General features: G+C 33.0%; 2 protein-coding genes across 4 annotated transcripts in view; one reads left to right on the top strand and one right to left on the bottom strand.

Annotated features, from left to right (window-relative positions):
* Positions 1-3,963: 3,963 nt before the first annotated feature.
* On the top strand, positions 3,964-17,506 carry LOC111048848. Of its 2 annotated transcripts, XM_022334828.2 has the most exons (4): positions 3,964-4,107; positions 6,077-6,187; positions 6,709-6,887; positions 11,938-17,506. In XM_022334828.2, the coding sequence occupies exons 2-4, from the start codon at positions 6,085-6,087 to the stop codon at positions 12,211-12,213; spliced, it is 558 nt and encodes a 185-aa protein (XP_022190520.2). In that variant the 5' UTR covers positions 3,964-4,107; positions 6,077-6,084; the 3' UTR covers positions 12,214-17,506. The 2 variants fall into 2 exon arrangements, with proteins under 2 accessions (XP_022190520.2, XP_039277522.1); XM_039421588.1 differs by lacking the exons at positions 3,964-4,107; positions 6,077-6,187; positions 6,709-6,887 and adding exons at positions 8,122-8,260; positions 8,781-8,959 and having other exon boundaries at positions 11,938-14,690.
* The window catches only part of LOC111048859 (phospholipase B1, membrane-associated), a 45,178-nt gene continuing 41,955 nt past the window's right edge, over positions 14,902-18,124 (bottom strand). For both annotated transcript variants that reach the window (XM_022334838.2, XM_039421587.1), the window contains exons 6-8: positions 17,182-17,336; positions 16,354-16,519; positions 14,902-15,444 (exon numbers count right to left, since the gene is read on the bottom strand). In XM_022334838.2, the coding sequence (XP_022190530.1) occupies positions 15,305-15,444; positions 16,354-16,519; positions 17,182-17,336 (461 nt within the window). In that variant the 3' untranslated portion in view covers positions 14,902-15,304. The remainder of the gene's footprint in view (positions 15,445-16,353; positions 16,520-17,181; positions 17,337-18,124) is intronic.

Below are 18,124 nucleotides of genomic sequence, written 5' to 3'. Positions count from 1 at the left end.
AAATAAGGGGTTGTAACTCAAATATTTTAAATCTAAACACCCATTGTGTAGTACATTATTTTAAAGGCAATTTCAAAACAAGGAAGATGACATTTATAAAAATGTTCTATGTTTCTTGTATCCAAAATGGCGGCTGACTGAAGTTTTAATTTTTGAAGAAATGATTGGTAAATCGGTAATCAAAATTGGTAAACCAGACGACTATATTTTTCAAAAAAATGAGCCTGTGATTGAGTTATTTGGAGAGATAAATATGAGGGTAAAGAAGCGAGAAGGATGTGAGACAAGTTTTTCAACTTGGAGGTATTTAATAATACTATGATCATGTAAATTGGAATAGTGCTTAGCACAAAAATATCTATTATAAATGTAAAATTATCATGCAATAAGTGTTGATGAATCCATAGCAAATTCATCACTGTTTCACCTAAATCTAGTTTACGACGTTTTACTTGAATGTCCTCTGCACTTGAGTGCAGAGTAGTCTAGATGGTTGAGAGAAAATATTCTCTTCTTTTATCCGGATCTCTTGAGAGATGGTATCCGCAGAAAGAGCATGACAAGAGACCGAGACGAATGGAAAAGTCCGCCAGTAAGTTCAGTGTAACTTCTTCTCCAAGGCATTGTGTATTGTACAGATCAGTACATCACACTAAAACATATCAGTTGAGGTTTTACTCACAGAATTTAACATTTTTCGTAGTAGGAACTTCAATACTTCATCAGTTTATTCATAATAGAGTGAGAAGGATAAAAACATAAATTTACGGAGAGAAATAGAGTTAATTCTACAAAAACTCACAGTTTGTGAACGTATCCACAGCTCATACAAGGAAAAATTATAAAGATTGAGTTCCTATATTAGCACCCTCCCGAAATAACTTGATAAATAGAAAAATAAGTTATTTAACTTGAGTAATATAACTTAAGAAAGGAGTTGGAAGTATTCTCCAGCTCATGTGACTTATTGAGGAGCATTCTCATGATAATCCGTTCTCATAGAATCTGTGCAATTTCCAACGAGAAAAAATAGTGATCTACATGAATGTTCCACTCAAATAAGATTTGTAACTAGTGCTGGGTTGAGAGAAAATATTCTCTCAAGTTGGACGAGTGACCATTTTTTCAACAGCATAACAACACTTATTACGGCATTAATATAATCATTTTTTCTAACTCCTAGCTGCTACTGTATTGCTCAAATAAATACTCATTCATTTAACCTATCACTATCCTCGGATATTTGTTTTGATTTGAGAACACTATTTGAGCCGAACAATTATGGAACAAAATGCTCACTGTCTACTGCTGTTGATTGAATGTTTGTCCGAACCAAGTCATGCTGTCGTTAATCAAACAGCAGACGGTCGAAAGGTACTTTCTCAGAGAAGGATGAGGGGTATTTGAAGAGGATCTTGATGAGGATGAAAAGGAAGCTGAGAAGGATAAGGTGAGGGAGTGTGACAGTGAGGCGGCATTTGCACCGTGCCAGCAATTAGAACCAACAGCTATGAGCTATTTGATCATTGGTCCTGAGCAGTATGTACAATTCAACATATACATGAATGTAAACTATATCTAGCAATAATGATATGGCACGACGCCACGCGACTGGCTTAGCATGTATGTGACCCCGAGCCCGAGCTGCTACTTGGCCCGAGATTATTCCCCTGAGCATTAATAATCTGGCTGCTCTCTGGTCTCACTATTAGTGCTCATTGCACAATGCAACCGGCGGTCACCTGGCATTAGCCTTCAAACCTGAAAGCACTTCAGGACTGGTCCTGCGGTTAGCCATCAACACTGTTGAGATTTGTATTATATGACACATTTCTAATGTACTTTATAACACAAACATGGTAGTTCTATAATCGAAATCTCATGAGGCATAAAAAATAAGTGATTGATTTGAATGAAAGATAAAAATATTACGAATAAGCATCATTGAAAAATAATGCTCACTTTACTGTAACCAAATAACCAGAATCAGTTTTTGGGAATGGTCAAACACCACTTTGACCACTTCTCCTAAGGAGAGAGGGGGAGCGCAGAGAGTTGCTCTGAGTAACTTCTTTGGATAATAAGATGAGTAGATAAAAATGATATCGGTTTATGATGTTGTCAAATAAAATATATAGAGAGTCAATTTTGAAATAATTACTCTTGTGGTAATTAGAAGTGTTGTAACAGTAACATTTACAATTCCGTACTGTAGTGTGTAGTCTATGAATCGATAGTGAGATTCAATTAATAAAGTTGGTGGAAATGATAGGAATGCAATGTTGCCACTTTTCCAAATCCACCGCCTTGTATAGTAGCTAGTAGGATACTACTACAGAATAGCTGTAATTGAGTTATATCTAGTTTTATATTGATTAATCAATGATCTGATCTAGCTTCGTTATATCTGAACTAATACTAATTTTGTTGATTATTGCAAAAAATTATTATTATCAATTGTAACTCAAGTAGACCTAAATTGTATTCACCAAGTAAAAATAACTCATCATGATTATTATAAAATAACTCCAATGATAAATTTCCATTATTGATATTAAATAATGTTCTGTTGAATCATTAAAATACTTTTTGTAGCCTATGAACGATTTGACAACAATTCGGATGTAGGATAGTATAGAGCTATCTGCTTTGTCTATGACAGACAAGGACAGCGAATCAATGTTAAAATAAAGTGTGTAATTAATTTGGCAAATTTATCAATAATGTAAGCCTTATTCAGGAATCATGAATACAGTAATTAATATATGATCGACAATTTCTGCCCAATAACCTGATCTGGAATCAACTATCAAATCAACTATTGTGATTTAAATTTATTATCAATAATATTAATTATTGTGATTAATCAGGATTATGTCCCTTCAGAATGCTGTTGAGAGCTTGGTATAGATTCGCAAATGAGTTGATAGTTTTATTTTAAGTATTAATGAATTGATATTGTGGAAACGTATTGATGGCAATTAGTGGCTGGAGATCAATTAATATCTAATACTCAATGATTACTATTCAGGAAAATAGCTCGGATAGACTACAAACCACATAATACTGAACACTGGAAAATTTAGAAAAACTATTGCCATACGTTGAACCTCATCCGATATTTTAATCTCTCGTTGAACCTCTATATATGTTATATCTTTCATGTTAGACTCCTCATTTTTGTTCTCATTAGTGTTTTTTTGTATCATCAATGTTCAATTTAAGTAGCCAGTGTGAGAACATGACTGCATCAAATTTTCTCATGTCACGTATTTCTTTCAAAGTTATACAATATTAATATACTATGAGCAAATCAAAAAAATTAAATTCTCCTTCCATTGTGTCTATCCTATTTTGATCAGAATGGCTTGCTGTCCCAATAATTCCATATAGCTTTATTTGATTGTGAGATATTTCAGTTTGAATTAGTTGACAACTTGATTCAGAGCTTCTTCTTCGAAGATAGAAACACACATTAATTACCAGTAGAGCCTACATTATTTCGTTTTATCAAATTTTATTACACATTGCTGAGAGCTCTTCGTAAAGGCTCACTTCATATAGTGATATGACTATATATCTCATGGTTTCATGAAATAAATTGAGAGGGGAATTTGTTTTTCAATCACAATCTCCATGATAATTTCTCATCTGAACTGATTTGGAAAATCGGATGGTACTTAATTACATTGTTGATTATCAATCTGTGGTATGGATGACGGCGAGGCTGCAATGATGATAAGGTGATGGGAGTTATTATGATGTGATAATTAGTTGTTTCGATGGCGCATCATCGTCATTACTACTGTTCAAAATTATACTTGCTGAGAGGAGGGTTGTGAACAGAAATAGTCATGATCATTTTCGAGTGATGTGGTAGGTCGATAAGTTTCTATTCTGTGACGTCATATAAGCGTTAGTGCGTATGCGCAGATAAACTGGTGGTGCTCTCTACTGGCGCCTTTGCCAATTATAATCGTGCTTTTCTTCCACGAATTTCCTCAGCGAACCACTCCACATCGACAAAGCGATCGGGTCTCATCACTTCAATGGCATAGTTGGTTGGGTGGCGGATATTATCTCTTCTTCGGGGTTTCCTCTAGCAATGTAAGTGAAACATGTGAAATATTCTGATAAAGAGAACAAACTGTGTGTTGAACTTGACCTGATGACCATGAGATTTCTACCCCAGTAGTATCACATCTAGGACAGTGGATTAAAACAAAATACAATCAATCTTTTAGTTTTTTTTTCATTTCCTTGGTTCCATACTCAGTTTCCCATTCGGGAGTTAACTTATACTTCCATTGATTGTTTGGTTCTTAACTTGAAATATTTTCCCGTTCTCAAATGCGAGAAAAATGTTATAGAACCTGATCATTTCCATGTTATTATTTATACCTGTACTTTCTCTGCACAATAGACAAGGTACTATGTTTAAAGAAGTTTTACAGGCGTATTTTTGGTACATCAAATTCTTGAATCATCCAAGAGAATTGACCTATTACATGTGGATTATCATTCAGAAAAATGAAACCATCAATATTGAGGTTAAATCATTAATTATTGATGCAATCATACTGATTCATTCGGACTAGTATGTCTCATGATAGCTATATTCTCAATGAGGCAACGTGGATTTTGATGAAACTCTATTTTATTCTTTTTGAAAATTCATTCCATAACAGTAAAAACAGCCATAGTAGGGAATACACTGGATAAGAAATAAATTATTAGAATCAAGAAGTTTTACTTTTAAATTCAATTCAAGAGGTCTATACATGTTGTATGACTGTTGACAGTTGAGTTTGAATGTAATCTCCTTTTACATATTCATCGTAATTAGTAACTTGGATAGTTTATGTAGTCTAAATAAGAGTTGAGTTAATGTTTGATTAAGGAAATAAACTGTCTCTGATTTGAAGTGTTACAGAAATATTCTATGAATATTTAAATTCAATATAATACATTATCTGATTGAAAACAAAAATAACTGAGTTCCCGAATAAAGCTGGGAACACACCTGTCATGCAGCGATCCAATTCTACTCATGTCCGATATTTCTATGGAGTGGTGGCGTGGTGGTAGGAAAGATCACAAGATGGACATGAGTGTGGCATTCACCATTCTGGGCTGTTTATCGGATCGGTATGGGGTCGGAAAGCTGCATGGCAGGTGTGTCCTCAGTTTATAGAAGATTATTACAGATAAAAAGATAATCAAATTACCTACATGAAAATTATGAAACTTTCTTTAATAAGTTGAACTATAAATCCTTCCAAGCATCGAATAGTAACATCAAATATCGGGGCACCGAGCTTCGCTCGTTATTTTTATTTATTGATAAACAGAACCATAGCCTACTATAGATAGAGTAAGCCATGACAGAGCACAATTCTCTCAAATTATAGTGTTTATATTTTACAGCTTTTTTACAGTTTTATACGTCAGCTTATAAATTTCGGGGATGCGATATTTTGATTTTCCACAGTATCAATCGCTCACTTTTTACTATTCACAGACGACGAAAGTCTCAGCTGTTCCAACCAAGGATAAATTATCCTTTTAATGCCGTTAATGTTTTCCCAAGGATGAGACCTAGTGCAATCGATTTTTTATATATAAACCTACTATGTTCCAAATTTCGTGAAAATCGTTAGAGCCGTTTTCGAGATCCATTGAACATAAATAACCAGATATAAACTTATAAAAATAACCAGATATAAACTTATAAAAATAACCAGATATAAAAATATAAACAGATATACAGAAATTGCTCGCTTGATATAATAGGATACAACAGCATGTGTCCAGTTGAATTTTTCAATAGGTCAATGTTGTTATTCTTGACTAAATATGATACTTTCAATAGCTTTCATGATATTACATACTTGTGCAACCTTGGTGAACAATTAAATAACAATATTGCATGAAAACACTTTATTTTAAATTATCATAGGCTATAATAAATAGTTTTCTCAATTAGTTCCTCAAACTGGATAAGCTTTGTCTGAGTTTTATGCTGCTCGAATAACATAATGGTACATGTATAAATATCATAATCATATTTTTCCAGGATCAAATATGGAGAGCCACATTTCATTGTACAATTCTAAGGATGTGAATATTCTCACCTACGTGTTGCCTCTTCTTTTGCTCCTTCAAGTGACTGGTACAACTACATCAGGTGAGCTTCTTTTTTATTTCAAGAGTGGTCTGAATTTAATTATTGAAAATTTCGCTTAAGACTTGAACAAGTGACATTTGAAATTATTGCGATATGTAGTCTTTATACAATTCTAGTGTTCTTCTCTAATGATATAATTCTATTACAAGCAATAAAATGAATTATCAAACGAATATAATTATGCTCACCACACAACAGAGATATGAGTATGGAGAGAGCGCAGCCATCTAAATAAGCAATAAATTTATCCATTCACTTATCTAAATAATATCTTCCAAATATTATTATATCTGACTATTCCAATGCTGATCACATCTTATGCATTGTAATTCAATAGCTGCTATCATTGCAGAAAATTTCAACTTCATTTCAATAATTATATCGAATATAGTCTACTTGAGTATATAACACTCTTGTATTCAAGTATTGTTTAAAGATTGATTTGAATAGTAATTATACTCATGCTGATGTTTCGTAATAACATATTTTTTTGATAGAGTGGTTGTAATTTCTTTTTACAGGCGATAAGATTTTCTCTGGCTCGTACAAACATCAAACAATAGCTGCCCAAGATAGAGGAAACAGTTTATGGTGTTACAAATGTCATACCATGGATGAAAAAGAAGAATGCAATGATTTGGCTGGGAAAAATAATTCGGTTCTAGTCCACAAGTGCCTGGGAGATCATCGAACCTGTGTTGTGAGTATTTTCCACCATTTTTCTAGAAAAAATGGTTTCTCCTTGCACATGTTTCAGCCAATACATCTCCATATAATATGCTCCTCTAATATCTCTTAGAATCTTGATTTATCATGATGTACTATTTTTTATCCCACTATCTACTTATCCACACACTCAGTCAATAGTTCGAGCGAACAAAATTTCAACTAGAGTCAATTGAAAAAAGAAGCATGACTACTAGGGTTTGTTCATGAGAAAAGTGATGTCTCAAGTCTTGGGAATTGATATTACAGTTATTTATAGGTCAATGTTGATGAAAATTTTGAGTTGTGATTTACTTGAAAATTATTTTAGTTGAAACATATTGTGAAAAATATATATGTTGATAAGGGTATTTTTAATTTAATTTTTTTATGTAAATACAAGTAGCCCGGAACAAGAGAGTGAACGTCGATGTTAATGTTTTTTTTAATGTTATTCATTCTTTACTACAATATCTTCACTACTTACTTTCTCCTTGGCGCTACAGCTCATTCAAAGCCTTAGCCTCCTCCAAAAATCCTCTCCATACGTCTCCATCCCCTGACACCATGCTTCCTAATCCCAAATATCGTCCTCCACATCCTCCAGCCAACGCTTTCGCGGACGTCCTCTCAGCCTTCTCCCTTACAACTCTTGAGTCACTCATCCTCTCAACGTATCCCAACCAATTCAAACGCCCCACTCTTATCTTGTTAACAATATGAAATTCCTGGTACAGACCACGCAGCTCTTGATTTGATTGCATTCGCCCTTCACCATTAACATATAACCAAAATAAGGCGAAATAACCTTCTTCCAAATATTCAATAGATCTTCATCCTTTTTTGTAAAAAAAGCTCCTGCTCCTTACAAAACGACTGGCTTTATGACTGTCTCATAGTATCTTCACTTTCCTGGACAGTGGTTCGAATCTTAAATATTGGATCAGAGCATAATAGCATCTGTTTGCGGCAGCTAGTTTTGTTTTCATGTCAGTCTTAACAAGCATTAGTATCATATGCTATGACAGAACCCAGATATTTGAAATTGCTCAAACTTTCAAAGCGATAATACTTGTGCAACCTTGGTGAACAATTAAATAACAATATTGCATGAAAACACTTTATTTTAAATTATCATAGGCTATAATAAATAGTTTTCTCAATTAGTTCCTCAAACTGGATAAGCTTTGTCTGAGTTTTATGCTGCTCGAATAACATAATGGTACATGTATAAATATCATAATCATATTTTTCCAGGATCAAATATGGAGAGCCACATTTCATTGTACAATTCTAAGGATGTGAATATTCTCACCTACGTGTTGCCTCTTCTTTTGCTCCTTCAAGTGACTGGTACAACTACATCAGGTGAGCTTCTTTTTTATTTCAAGAGTGGTCTGAATTTAATTATTGAAAATTTCGCTTAAGACTTGAACAAGTGACATTTGAAATTATTGCGATATGTAGTCTTTATACAATTCTAGTGTTCTTCTCTAATGATATAATTCTATTACAAGCAATAAAATGAATTATCAAACGAATATAATTATGCTCACCACACAACAGAGATATGAGTATGGAGAGAGCGCAGCCATCTAAATAAGCAATAAATTATCCATTCACTTATCTAAATAATATCTTCCAAATATTATTATATCTGACTATTCCAATGCTGATCACATCTTATGCATTGTAATTCAATAGCTGCTATCATTGCAGAAAATTTCAACTTCATTTCAATAATTATATCGAATATAGTCTACTTGAGTATATAACACTCTTGTATTCAAGTATTGTTTAAAGATTGATTTGAATAGTAATTATACTCATGCTGATGTTTCGTAATAACATATTTTTTTGATAGAGTGGTTGTAATTTCTTTTTACAGGCGATAAGATTTTCTCTGGCTCGTACAAACATCAAACAATAGCTGCCCAAGATAGAGGAAACAGTTTATGGTGTTACAAATGTCATACCATGGATGAAAAAGAAGAATGCAATGATTTGGCTGGGAAAAATAATTCGGTTCTAGTCCACAAGTGCCTGGGAGATCATCGAACCTGTGTTGTGAGTATTTTCCACCATTTTCTAGAAAAAATGGTTTCTCCTTGCACATGTTTCAGCCAATACATCTCCATATAATATGCTCCTCTAATATCTCTTAGAATCTTGATTTATCATGATGTACTATTTTTATCCCACTATCTACTTATCCACACACTCAGTCAATAGTTCGAGCGAACAAAATTTCAACTAGAGTCAATTGAAAAAAGAAGCATGACTACTAGGGTTTGTTCATGAGAAAAGTGATGTCTCAAGTCTTGGGAATTGATATTACAGTTATTTATAGGTCAATGTTGATGAAAATTTTGAGTTGTGATTTACTTGAAAATTATTTTAGTTGAAACATATTGTGAAAAATATATATGTTGATAAGGGTATTTTTAATTTAATTTTTTTATGTAAATACAAGTAGCCCGGAACAAGAGAGTGAACGTCGATGTTAATGTTTTTTTAATGTTATTCATTCTTTACTACAATATCTTCACTACTTACTTTCTCCTTGGCGCTACAGCTCATTCAAAGCCTTAGCCTCCTCCAAAAATCCTCTCCATACGTCTCCATCCCCTGACACCATGCTTCCTAATCCCAAATATCGTCCTCCACATCCTCCAGCCAACGCTTTCGCGGACGTCCTCTCAGCCTTCTCCCTTACAACTCTTGAGTCACTCATCCTCTCAACGTATCCCAACCAATTCAAACGCCCCACTCTTATCTTGTTAACAATATGAAATTCCTGGTACAGACCACGCAGCTCTTGATTTGATTGCATTCGCCCTTCACCATTAACATATAACCAAAATAAGGCGAAATAACCTTCTTCCAAATATTCAATAGATCTTCATCCTTTTTTGTAAAAAAAGCTCCTGCTCCTTACAAAACGACTGGCTTTATGACTGTCTCATAGTATCTTCACTTTCCTGGACAGTGGTTCGAATCTTAAATATTGGATCAGAGCATAATAGCATCTGTTTGCGGCAGCTAGTTTTGTTTTCATGTCAGTCTTAACAAGCATTAGTATCATATGCTATGACAGAACCCAGATATTTGAAATTGCTCAAACTTTCAAAGCGATAATAATTGTCCACTTCAAAAATCTTTTCCAGTGTTCTGTGTGCAGCTGCTTTTCAAATACTCAATTTTACATTCATTGAGAGCCCAAGGTGTACCGATCCTTCGTTGAGTTGCCTCAATGCTCAATGCATCCTCTAATGTGTGTATATTGCTTGCAATCAGGACCACGTCATCTGCATATGTCATGTATCGAAGCATTTGATTAATTATTGTACCTCCTGGGTTTACATTCAATTTATTCTTCCGATGACTATTTAAGGCTAAGATTGAACAACATAGCAGATAATACGTCTCCCTGTCTAAGGCACATGTTTGCTGATAAACTGCTAGTGAGCTTTCCTTTTACCTTCACTTTAAAATTTGTTTGGTGGATGTGATTTTCCAGTAAGACATATGAGTTTTAGTCGATTTTTTTTAACTCTAACATATTATAGACTACTCTCTTTATGCTATTAAACGCCTGTCAGTAGTCTATGTAGAGTTGATGCAGATTAATGTTATATTCGTAGCAGTTTCCATTATATTTCTTATTGTGATGAATACATGATCTGTGCACGATCTGTCTTCCCAGAAGCCACACTGTTAATCTCCCATTATTTCCTCACAGAAGGGTTTCCGTCTCTTATTGCCAATTATCCTTGCTAGGATCTTATAAACTATATTCAGCAAAGCAATATACCTCATCGGTAAGTGGAGCAGCCAGTTCTACTGTCTTTTTTATGAATGGTATACATTATGACAGTTTGTCATTCTACTGGCACTTCTTTTTCTTCCCATATTTGGTCTATCAAGTGAAGTAGCCATTCTATCAAGGCTTCGTTACCTACTTTGACCATTTCAGCCGTTATAAGATCCTCTCCCGGCGCCTGATTGTTTTTGAGCGATTGGATGGCCTCCTTCAGGTCACACATTGTTGGTCGCTCAATGAACTGGTCTGGGCCTATGATGTTGACATTTTCTTCCTCTTCAATGTTTTGACTTGATAAATCTTGGAAGTAATTTTTCCAGCGATCCATAATCAGCTCTTCTCCTCCCAACGAATCGCCTTCCTTATCCTGACAAATGTTTCTTCGAGGTTGGAAACCAGCCTTTCCTTCTCTAATACGAAGATACATCTTTTTTACTCATTTTTTCTGACAAAAGACATAATTTCGTTCGCCCTGTTCTTTTGGAACTCTCTATTTTTTGCGACACAGCTTGCTGGCATGCCCCCTCTTGTCTTGGAAGGATGCATTTGTGGCTCTAGTTTTCCGATTCATCATTCTCACTCTTGCAAAGTTTCAAACATTCATCATCTGTCCACGTATTTCTCTTTTCCTTCTTCTCAAACCCAACTGTTTCCAGTGCAGCTTCCGTAACAATCTGCTTGAAATTTATCCACTTTTGTTCCACTGTGTCGCTTTCTCTCCCTCTCCTTTCTACCATTTTTTCCATCATTTTTTGTTGTATGTCTCCTGAATTCCATATTCTCTGAGCAGTCTCTTGCTATCAAATTTCTTTTGCTTCTCATCTTTGAATTTCTTCATGTTGTTTATTATTTGCCTGTACTTAACTTAAACGAGATAGTGATCTGTATCACAGTCTGCCCCTCTGTAACTTCGCAACTACAATATATTTGCCATTTGAATACATACATGATAGATATAATTCATACTTTATGATTGAGATACAGCTTTTGTAACATTTCATTTTAGAGCAGAACAGATCTAAAAGCAAATGATAAATTTTAGAACATATCACGGTAAAAATGTAGAGCTCAACTTGAAGTATCACAAAACTATTTTATATTATTTGAGCTACTCCAATCGTTCATTATTCAATGATAATGATATATTAATTTGCCATATAATAAATGATTCGTAATTAGCGTAACTACGATAAAACTTGACCAATTCTGTTTGTATTTTTAGGTGAAGCGATACTCCTACACTACAAGTACAGAAAACTCCACATCGGTTCAAAGAATGTGGTCGATCGAGCGAAACTGTGTCAACAAATGTGAGCCAGGTTGTATTACAATCGGTGAAAGAACAAAATTATATGCGTGCACATCCTGTTGCGAAACGTCGTTTTGCAACTCAGACAGGGGTTTAGCAAACTGTGTAGTCTTCGATTCTCATTTGGTTATAATGTGTTTGTTTCTCATAAGTTTCCTTCAAAATATGCAAAGTCTTTCCAGTCAATGAGAATAGAAAACTATAGTCGATAATGAATAACAAAAAGTGACCAAAATGTGATTGTAAAAGTGAAAGCATACACCTACGAATATCTCTCACATGAAATTACCTTTTTCAGACATGATGCTGGTGAGTATCACTGCTCTAACAAATGAAGTTCCATTATAGCACCTATATATTGAGGACAGTTTGAGAGGACATTGAGTAATTGATATGGCTATTATAGAAGTACATCAGTCAATCTTTCATATTAGTAGGCATTTCAGAGGTCACCAGACAAGCTAGAGTCTTCTCGATTGTAGAAATCTAGCCCATTGTAGGTACCAGAACAACAGTGGTGCTGAGCTTAGATTAGCCAAAAAGCCTTCTCACTAAATATCCAAATCACCCATCCGCTTCATAAACTCTTCAACAAAATCACAAATTTAGACATCTATTCTCAATAGGTGTAGATATAATATTCTGATGGTTTTTACCAGTTATCAATACACTCTTTCAAAATGAATTATTCAGAATAATATTTGTTATGATATTTTTAACCTAGCAGTAGATGGAACCTGGCAAGATAAAATATCAAAGCACGGTACGTTATTGCTTTAAATGGAGTACAAAATATTTGTTATTTCAATTTATTTGAAACTAACATTTTAATAAGGAATTGAAATAGAACGTTAAGAAAGTATTCCATTACCTCATCTAGAAATAAATTATGTTCTGTAGCCTTGTAATGGGAATACGGTGTATTTTCTCCAAATTAGACCTAGCTTCTTTCTCATCATTGATATACGGTACAGTCGACTACTAAACAATAATGTTTTATTGAAGAAAAAAACGATAATGGCAGAATAGTAGAAAAACATCGTTATGATTTTTCTTGTCATCGTCTAAATTCCACGGTTCAGGCATGACTATCCAATGTTGATGTATGGAAGTGAATCACGGATCCTGAGTAGAAATGAGATCAGAGGAATCCAAATATCTGAGGAGTGTAAAGGGATGCATAAGATTGTATCTACTCCGAAATGAGGGCATACGAGAGAAGGTTGAGGTTGAACTACTGTATGAAAGTATGAAGAAATTGGCAAATTTCGAAATGGATGGATTCAACACATTTACACAAAGCGACCCGTTAGCATGCCTCTGATGTGGAAGCTCTTCATCAAAAACCAGCTGGTAAAAGAGATGTTGGGATACCAAGGAAAAGGTTGTCTCAATATTATCAAGTATACATTATGTAGACAAGTTGAAAACGGCTACTATTCCAAAGATCGGAACAGACAGTCATGCCTATAAAATCTTACTAGTGCAATTTTGAGTATACAAAACACGAACAGCTCCAGAGGGTTTAATTTAATAAAGTGTTTTATATAAATTTTTGTTGAATAGACTTAAAACTTTTAAATACCATCCACACTTGACAAACATCTCCAGGCATAACCAAAAAATTGAACCTGCAGCCATTATATAGCCTACCTGATTCAAGATCATCATGATTTACATAGAAGCTATATAAGAAGAGCTCTATAATAACTATTATATTATTTACTTCAGATATAGTATCACCTTTCATAAGATTTAAACGTGAGTTCTAAGCTCATTAATATACAATTAAATATTTAACAATGAAGTCAGCAATCCAGCAGTAAATCAAGATTTGATGAAAATATGCATTGCTATTTAATTGTTATCAATCATATGAAATAACTTAGTCTACAGGACTGATATTTACAGCATTACGATGAAAAAGCATTTTATTCAACACAGATTTCCATTGTACCTAGAATACATGTATTCTAGGTACCTTGCAGATTTCTTTATCTGTGATAATCAATCAAAAAGTACAGTGAAAAATATAACATTGAAACAAGGATACTGATTTTATTATTTTTTCTGTAACTGCTGCTGTAAAATCTTATTGGAGTTAAAGAGATACATAGCTTGAAAATTTTGTTTGTGATTGACTTTACGATTTCATTGTAAATAAGAAAACTTTTTAAAATTCCCATGTCAAATAGTTAGATGAAAAAATCTAATTAGCATGATTGTGAACCGTTGCTTCTCATGATGAATTTGTTCATTAAAAGCAAACCAAAACTTGGAATAACATAGAATGTATGTATTCAGTACGGTACCGTACTATAATACCTATACTTTTATCGGCTACGAAAGATAATGAAACCCTCTGTATGTGCCAATAAATTTCTTCCAATTATTTGCAAATTTGTGAAATACAAAGTTACGTTTTGACTGAGAATATAATTCATTATAATGTATTTTACGAATACGAGTTCAAAAGTATATTTTCTGTATTGTAGGTAAGTTTTTATATAAAACTGATTTATTAGCTAGACAATATTTAAATATCTTATGAAAAAAAAACAATCAAAGCTCATGTGAATATATAAATATACGGTATTATAGTGCATCAATGTAACTGTAGAGGATATCTTCTTTCTGATTGTAATAAAATTCACGATTACTAAGTATTTTTCTTTGAAATGTCATTATTCCTACCAAATTAATATCTACTGTTTATCAGATTTTCTGAATTGTTTGTTTCATACTTATACTTATTTTATGAATTATGTAGTCTAGAGCAAAGCTCAAGTTTAATTGCGGTGCTCTGATGAATCATTACAATACATCAAGTACTTTCTTGTTTGAGGCGATATTAATTCAATAACGGAGACACAATAATTAGTGAACATTTTCTATCAATAATTTATTATCAAATAAGTAAACATTACTTAAATCACATTTTACAGCAATATGATGTAGAATGAGAATCTTATGAAAGATTATCTTTTATTATACCTAGAACTTATTCATTAGACCTAAATATTTCTATCTACCGTATTCTATTATCTATTAAAATTTAAGTCTTAGAGTTTAAATTAAATGCTATCGGAGGTAGCAGTCTAAATGTCACATTAGAATCCTGGCAAGCTTCACATAACACATAAGTGAAACAGCAATAAGGCAAGAATAAACCACTCAGGAATATTTTATCAACAGTAAATTGAGAATATCAACTAGATGAACTAATAGAAGAATAAAAGTCTACAGTCTTATTAAAGCAATAAAGATAATATATTACGTTTCAATTTTTCAATGAATTTCTATTTGTGTAAATATATGGATTTTGTTGACTGGGGCACAGAAATCTAGTGAATTCAGTTTGCCAATTCGTTGTTTTTCCTCCTACTGGTTCCAGAAGATTGTTCCATAAGGCATTGGAAGCTGAAACAATAATTTTGGGCGAAAATAATATAGGCTATATCAATAATTTAATTACCAAAGTAATAATTTTCAATGAGTTGTTATACTTGTACAATAGAAAATCGTGAAGTAATTTTTCAACATTAACCGTGTTTTGTAGAGCAAAATTTGGATAAAAATTACAAAATATTTTCCACTGCAATTGTAAATCAGCCATCAGCAATAAGCAGTATATTATTATAAGTGACTTAGTGGGTATCTACTTCAGAAATTCTTAATATTTTTTATGTTTATTAACTAAAAATCTTACACTTTAAAAAACTATAGAACTTCAGTTCATCCATTGATGATCCAAGAAGTTCTGAGATTATAAGAGCAGTAAAAATTATAATATTTTGCATACACTATCACAAATTGGTTTTAAACTAGTTCAAAAGGCTTCCCTCTCTTCAGCCTCCTGGTTATATCTTCATTCTGTGGTAAACGCTTTCGCAAATTTATTTTGCAATAATGTTTTCACTGGTAGCATACGAATCCTACAGTAGGCTACTATTGTGGAAGCATGTCTTCATAATAATAATATCGAGTGACCTGGCTGGCTCAGGTCTGGTGTCAGAGTTTTCAGGTCGCAACTGATCAATTTCAGGGCCTCTGACATGACCTAACGACTGCTTTTTAGGCAGCCGAGACCGACGACTTAACGTGCCCATCTGAAACACGTCTTTCAAGCATACTGAGGATAGTAGACTGGCTTTAATGAATTCTCGCTAATCAATAAATAGGTCGGTAAAAATTTCTCGTAGGGAAGAATAATTAATGACATTATCACACAAATCAAACCCAATCATATGAGGGGGATCAAAGACTGGGGTCTTCTTATTGTATTTGATCGCAATCAATGGATTTGTTCCGATATTCGTTATGACTCACCTCTAGAATAGCCCTTCTGACTGAAGTGGAAGCAATCTTTTGATAGATAAGTTGTGTCAGTCACTATTTCTCCATTGCTATTCCTACGTGTTGGAAATGTTAGCTCAGCTGTAAAGGGCTGGTACACCACAGCAAAATCGTCAGTCGTAAATTTAGGATCCATTGCCTGGAACAATATTGTCGTAACCATTAAGACCTCTAGGTAAGATATTAATTATATAAGTCTACACATCTTAAGAATTTGTAATAGCCTTATAATGAGATTTCTCATGTCCTGAGACAATATCGACATTCATCAATTTTTGAAGTTTGTCGATAATACTAACTTTTTATCATAAATTTGAAAGCTTCTCACTTTTGAACAATTCCATAGTTCCATATTTTTGACAGTGGATAGGCTAGGTCTTAATAAGCAAAGTCTTTTCATGAATAAAAGTAAAACAATTTTGAAAAAAAAATGTTGTCAACTCATCACACCATATCGATTTTAATATTATTATTTCTTGATTTAATAATTCCATCATTGATTAAATATAAAGTTTAAAAAATTCAAAATAATGAGTTTTCAATATCAATACTCTTAATTATGAGTTAAAAAATTAATATGAATTATAAAAATTACATAGAACTATTGAAGCTTATTGTATTATTTCATTCAACATGGCATAAAGTTGACAGTATACTAGTTTATTTATGCGGATCGATATAATTATATTTCACTTCAAAAACTACTGGGTTCTCATCCAATTGAGAAATAATTATTATTTTCAGAAGAGGAAGCGAGTCAAGATCTAAATCAGTCAAAAGAAGCAATCCCTATTATCTTACCACTTCCATTTCTACTTTCTGCCACTCATCCATTATCTTGAGCATAGTTTTTCGTTTACTTCTAAACGGTAGACCAATCAGGCAAGGGCATTCTGAAGTCTGTGTTATTCTACATGTCATTGGAAGTCCTGTGAAATTCATTATCACTTCCAAATCTGAAATAGAATATTCAAATTTTCAATAGCTGTTCCAAAACCAATGCCACACCGTAGTCACGTTAACACAATTATTAAAAATCCCTTGAAATAAGAGTAGGCCTATTATCATACTCATTTTTAGTAAAAAAAAATATTTTTATTTTTGAAATGAAAACTGCCAGTTTCAAGTAATTTCTAAATCAAGCAGATTCTATTTCAGAAGCTATAGACTACTATATATCTCACAAATTTGCGCGCATTTTCAATCACAATACTCTAATTATTCATAAAACAAACGCGATATATATATATTGAATTCTGAAAAATATAAATCAAGAGATATTCTCAATAAAGTTCATGAATATACCTGGTACTGTTCTTTCTTATACAGCCTATGATATAATTATTATATTAATTTAGTACCTATTGTGAAAATTCAACACGATCGACCATCAAAACCAAATGAATTGATTAATAAGAATATATATGTTAATACTAGCCTATATAAATGAAAATTGATACTCATGATCACATTCAAATCTCACATATTAATTTTTCAATAAGTAATTCATCACCACTATATAAATAACTGAATATAAATCCAAGCTTTATTTGGAAGCTCAAGATGTGTACATTTGAACTGTTATTTCCTCAATTTAAAGCTAATAAGTCAAATTCACTAATTTTATATTATGATGTGGAATTTTGAAATAAATATTGTACTCATCCTTGTATTCGTGAAAGTGCATTTCTTCAATATTCTGAATCAAAACTAAGAACCAACCCATTCCAATAACTAAGTTTTA

This window comes from Nilaparvata lugens, chromosome 2 (genome assembly GCF_014356525.2).
Source record: "Nilaparvata lugens isolate BPH chromosome 2, ASM1435652v1, whole genome shotgun sequence".
In the NCBI taxonomy this organism is placed as follows: Eukaryota; Metazoa; Arthropoda; class Insecta; order Hemiptera; family Delphacidae; genus Nilaparvata; species Nilaparvata lugens.
This window is presented reverse-complemented; position numbering and strand designations above follow the sequence as displayed.

Excerpts from the sequence above, each read along its gene's own strand:
- LOC111048848 (XM_022334828.2), top strand. The coding sequence starts at position 6,085 with ATGGAGAGCCACATTTCATTGTACAATTCTAAGGATGTGAATATTCTC. Across the intron at positions 6,188-6,708 it reads GACTGGTACAACTACATCAG|GCGATAAGATTTTCTCTGGC; the intron begins GTGAGCTTCTTT and ends TTCTTTTTACAG. Across the intron at positions 6,888-11,937 it reads GAGATCATCGAACCTGTGTT|GTGAAGCGATACTCCTACAC; the intron begins GTGAGTATTTTC and ends TTGTATTTTTAG.